The sequence below is a fragment of the Punctularia strigosozonata genome (assembly GCF_000264995.1).
Source record: "Punctularia strigosozonata HHB-11173 SS5 unplaced genomic scaffold PUNSTscaffold_16, whole genome shotgun sequence".
NCBI classification, from domain to species: domain Eukaryota; kingdom Fungi; phylum Basidiomycota; class Agaricomycetes; order Corticiales; family Punctulariaceae; genus Punctularia; species Punctularia strigosozonata.
Window position 1 is genome coordinate 606,393 of NW_006767448.1, and position 5,414 is coordinate 611,806.

The 5,414-nt window shown below is 49.1% G+C and overlaps 2 protein-coding genes across 2 annotated transcripts; one reads left to right on the top strand and one right to left on the bottom strand.

The window, feature by feature from the left end:
* Nucleotides 1–36: 36 nt before the first annotated feature.
* On the top strand, nt 37–933 carry PUNSTDRAFT_138413 (uncharacterized protein; the record flags this gene model as incomplete). The annotated part of the gene is made up of 1 exon (XM_007388102.1): nt 37–933. The coding sequence occupies one exon, from the start codon at nt 37–39 to the stop codon at nt 931–933; it is 897 nt and encodes a 298-aa protein (XP_007388164.1).
* A 1,166-nt stretch (nt 934–2,099) lies between these two features.
* PUNSTDRAFT_75804 (uncharacterized protein) lies at nt 2,100–4,867 on the bottom strand (the record flags this gene model as incomplete). Its single annotated transcript, XM_007388103.1, has 4 exons — nt 2,100–2,455; nt 2,506–4,171; nt 4,224–4,511; nt 4,565–4,867. 4 exons carry the CDS (start codon nt 4,865–4,867, stop codon nt 2,100–2,102), a joined length of 2,613 nt encoding a protein of 870 aa, XP_007388165.1.
* Nucleotides 4,868–5,414: the final 547 nt, after the last annotated feature.

Sequence of the window (5,414 nt, forward strand, 5' to 3'; positions counted from 1 at the left end):
GTCCAGGTTCGCGGTAGCGAACACGTTGAATACACTATGCGTCAATTCGAGCCGCCTGCCTATGATGGCCACATCTTCGACACCGATTCCCTTCGCATCCCTCCAAACGAGGAGACCTGTCTGTTTTGGATGACAGAACATCCGCTTCCGCACGCACACTTCAAGCTTGGGGACATCTTTCAGTTACAGCTATACGACGGGCCCAACCAGATCACAGCAGACGTGCATTTCCAGCGAGCCATCTACAACAATGTCGACGATGTGATTGTCATCCTTGCTACTCTAGCTCCTCCCGCTTCACTCCGCCGAGGTCACACCAAGCTTTTCCGATACTTCGCCTACGAGCACTACGCCATGCTCTCTATGGTTCTCAAGAGTGAAGGTCTCCCACTCGCCGAAGATCCATGGCATTATATTCCCATTTTCGTACCTGCCGACCACCTTGGACGTACACATCAGGACTTGCGTACGAGCACCCACCCCATCGGTCACGACCGTCTCTACGCTGCAAATGGCATTAAGCAGAGCATGCGTCGCTTCACACTTCCTTACGACGATATCCGCGGACATTACCCCGACCCCTTTCCGGTCACAGGACTGCTTCAGTACTCGACAATGTACGAATCTGGATCTGAGGTCGATCTGCCCATTAGGCCGCATCCCCATTGGACGGATCGACCCACATCAGACAACTTCAAAGAGGATGAGTCAGACTCAGACTCGTTGTCGGGTGGACAGCACTCATCGTTGGGTGAACAGCATCCGTCGTCAGGAGGACAGCACTCGTCGTCGGGCATACAGCACCCGTTGTCGGGAACACAGCACTCATCGTCGGGTGTACAGGGCTCGTTGCCGAGCATACATGATTTGTCATCGGGCGTACAGCAATCGTTGTCGAGCGTACAGGACTTGTTGTCGGGCAGGGAAGATTAGCTGTGCAGGGTGTAGGGTTGAGGAGTCATGCAGGCTGATGAAGATAGGATGGTCACCGCATGAGTCATTCTATATCGCCGCCGAGAACGAGGCTGCGTGGTTCATCAACGTGACAAGATTCTACCATCGGATGGTAGCTGGATGAAGGTGTTTGTAGTCAAGATACTCAGGATGCCATCGATTTCCAACATAGCCTCATAGCGTAGCCTTGCAGCGCAGCCTTCATCTCCGTAACAACAGTGACTCATTCGATTAGTATATAAACAGTCCGTTTTCATGTAACGTAGTTCGGGTTCTTGCGTCGTGTCAATTGCCTCATTCTGAATTGCCCTAGCACCGTTGCCTAGTGGGATTCAGTCTTACAGTTTCTGTTTTATCTCTTCAAGTCGTCACGTCTAGCTATCAGTTCTCATACCTTCGCCTCTGCTCTCTCGCCTTCGTCCCCTTCTTATCTATAAGACCGAACTCAACTGGATAGTCCTCAGCTTTCTGATAAGGCTCGGGAACCCAGGCGGAAGTCTCTTCACTTATAAAGTGACTTGCACTTCTTACGCGCGACACCGCGACTCTCGTGAGTTGTTCTCCCACACGAGTCTTCGCTCTTCGTTCACGTAAACTTCCAGCGACGTTTGATGGAACGGGAAGCAGCGGAATTTTGACCGGGTACGCCTACGACCAAGGGATCGGCCCGAAGTCGCTGTTATCGCTGACGCTGAGGGAGCTCCCGCTCGACGTGCCCTTCCGAGGACCGCTTGGTGCCACTTGCGCGAGCGATATCATCCTGCGGCTCAACTCGACGGTGCTGCAGAACATCACTCTTATTCTTCCCATCGGGAGAAACTCGGATGAGCGACACCTGTGGAACGGGTTCGACTGGGATAAGGTGCATCAGGGAAACTACCCCAGGACAAAAAACTCATGTGTGGTAATGATAGTATGAATGTGTTGAATGTGTTCTAAATGACAAAATATTCTGTATTTTCCCAAATATGTAGACTATCTGCAGCCTATGAATTCTGTTTGTTATCAGTATGTCTTGTGTGTTGTACTTGCAGGCTCTGTGTAAGAATAGTACGATCTGTATGACATTTGCATGCTTTGTGGGATATTGGCAGAGAATTGAGAGTAATTGATATCTTTGCACTATTGGTATGCTACTATCTATGTCAAAATATTGACTTGTAGGCAAGTGGTGTCTGGAAACAATTTACAAAGAAGGATGGGGCCAGATCCAGCACTGTATCAGAAGTCCAATCATGGGGAACTTTGGCACCAAATTTAGGGAACAAATGTACAGACTGCATAATTTGTTCAATGGGTATTATGGATGCTTCAGGTATACCCTGTTTCATGGAGCGGGATACCTCATATAGCCGGTGATGGAGACATGGGGAGGACCTAAACTTTGTGAACCACTGAACATATGCAAAATGACCTGCATATTGGTTGTCACCGCCAGAGATTTGTCTTCTGTACTTCTCTGGAATGTGAAACACCGCTCGTACTCGAGCAACTCTGTATCCTAAAGCAAATGTGCTCAATAGAATTCTTGCAATAAGGTATACCACAAACCATTCACTCCTGGACCTGGATTATCTGAGATCTTGACAAGGACAGTGTCGAAGCGAGCTGCACGCTTCCTACCATGGCGACTTGTTTGTGCTGGCAAAACATGAATAGAGTCAAGTGTATTTGGGATCTGTTGCCTGCCATGTGGATTTGGATGTGATATTTTGATATAGTGAAAGGCTGGCAAGGAAAAAAATGGAATCCGAGTGTGAGGAGCAGCTGCAAAAGCCTGAGCAGGAGTATATTCTGGATGTTGGCATTGTGCAATCAAAGCACCCAAGTGATTCTGAAATCCTGCTGCTCCATAGACTGCCTCGAAGTCGGTGAAGCTGACAGCTTTGACAGATGGATGTTTTGCCATTTTGATTTGTCGTGTCTGTGATAGAGCAATTGAATGAGACTGAATGATCGATGGGCATCCTGCAATTCTCCAGCTGATATACCGCTCATGGCACAAGACCTTTTCCTTGCGCTCCAACCATGTGGTCATCTGTGGATATTCGTCCTTTTTATTGGTAGCACGGTAGGCGTCTTTGGTGAAGTCAATGTGTAAACGTTCTGTGGTCTCGGTATTGGTGTTGTCTGTTGTGCCAAAGTTCTCTATAAGATCACGGTAATGGAAGCAAAAGTGGAGCTTAGGGATATTGAAGTGGGCGCGGATCCCAAGCTGAATAAAGATATCCTTGTTGGCATGGAACTCCGCTAGTGCTGTATCCATTGCGTCCAGGGTATGCTTGGAGTGGACTGGATATTGTGCTAAATAGAGGAAATCCAGTATACCTCGCACCGCACATATAACACGGATAGGTGAAAAGCCACCTGGAAGTCGAAGGCCAATAACCAGACCTAGGAGAATGCGGCATATATCACGGTGCTCTGAACCTGAGACACGTGATAGTGAGCATATACCCTTGGAAAAGAAGCGTGTGCCATGTCCAGGGGGCATCCGGCGACATCGAGCATCAATCTCCGCTGCTCCAAATGCAGCACGAAGCCAAGCCAGGAGATGCTTTAAAACACCCTGGTAGAGTTGATGTAGAATATCAGGGGCAATAGACCGGAATATGTTCACAAATGGTAGGGATTTCCAGAATGGGTTGTAAACGGGCTTGATCCCAGCATCCTCGCATGCTTGTGCAAATGCAGCTCCTCCTTCTTCTGCTAAGTCGAGAGCCTTGATTGCTTCTACAAGGTTACGTAGAGCAGCCTCCTTGTCATCACCTAGCTTATCCCGGTCCACAGTACATGTTGGACATTCGCCATATTTGCAGCAGACAGTGAGCATCTGCTCAGGATAATCCACCGCAGAGCATGCTAAGATAGGGTGACAGTGGTATTGAACACCATGACCTGTAGCCATGGGCAGACCATCTATGCCTGATGAGCGCAAAGGAGCCAAAATACGCCCTAGACAAGCATGGTAGAGATTTGCAAGAGCCCGTCGACGTGATGGCAAGTTGGTGATGTGCTCAAGTCTGGTAGCAGGAAGGTATCCGATGAGCATCTGGCCTCCCATTGATGGCTTACGACGTATTTCCTTTGGTAAGTTGCCTATAGTCATATATACTGGATATGCGGTCTTGTTGCGGAATTGTGTTAGCTGTGTCTTGTCGGTGCTGATGATCACAGGAATGATAGTTGCACCAGGCTTGAGGTGCTCTAACCGCTTCTGTATATGTTATGAATATTAAACCATACCACTTAATAATATTATTACTAACCTGTGTAGCCCACCACCATTTTCCGGTGTGCATATCATGGTACAGAGGCACTGTGCCCTCAGCATCTGCAAAGTGACGCTCAGGTGCAGTAATGATAACATCGGCGAATTCTGGTCTGCCAAAAAGACTCCGGATGCAGTGAAGGATATTTCGTGACCACATATCATATGCGACACCATCAACCACCAACTGGTCATGTCGGAAAGATGGTCGGTCAGGCAGCTTGGTGTCAATAATCTTGTTGAGCTCCCTTGTGTTATGATAAGAGAGGCCAAGCTGCTCAGCAACCTGGTGGATATGAAATGAATGTCACGATAGCTCTTAGAGTGAATATAAATTACCCCATCAATCCCAAGAAGCTCGGTGAAGGCAGTAGAGCTAGGACCACGCAGCTTCGCCCATCTTGCAATCTCCCAATCAATACGGCTCTTGAATGGATGATACAAGTCTGCATCCGTGTCGCGAGCAACAGTATGGTCACCAAGTTGGTCACTATATGCCTCATAGCTCGTGGTAGTCTTATTCTGCAAAGGTTTCCCCGCACGGCCAGGAAATCGATCAATCCTGACGGAGCTAGATACATTCTGCTCAGCAGCAGCATGCCCCGCAGCATCATAATTGGACAGGTCCGGGGGTCCGTCCATATCCGAAGACATGGGTGACGATGAACGTGAATGATCTGTTGATCTGAAAGAGCTAGAGGAGAAAAATGTGGACGAGGAGGATGAATCAAGACTTGGGTCATAATCGGAATCACTTGATTCCGAGGAGGCTGCGTCACCATGACTGGAGAGGATAGGCCCCGCTTCGTGCTGTCCATCATCTGCGACGGCACCAGTCATATCTACATCCTCACGAGGAGGACCCGGTACATCCTGGTCAGGGTCCAATAACGGCCACATGTCATGCCAATCGCGGCACGCCTTGTTCGCAGTAAGGGCAAGGTGCCTAGCCAGACCATTGACAGTAAACAATTTCCGGCATCCACCACATAGTTCGGACATTGTAGGTCCTTGAGTACGGCGTGTTCGGGAGTGGACAGTGCAAGCAGCAGCTGGAGTGAACACAGTGAACAAAGGGCAAAACGGGGCGGGAGTAAGGGCTGATGAGGGGCAGAGGACAAAGCGGGTGAGGCCAAGGTGTCACCCATGCGCACGATTTGACCCCGAAACATCACCGGTGGGACAATAT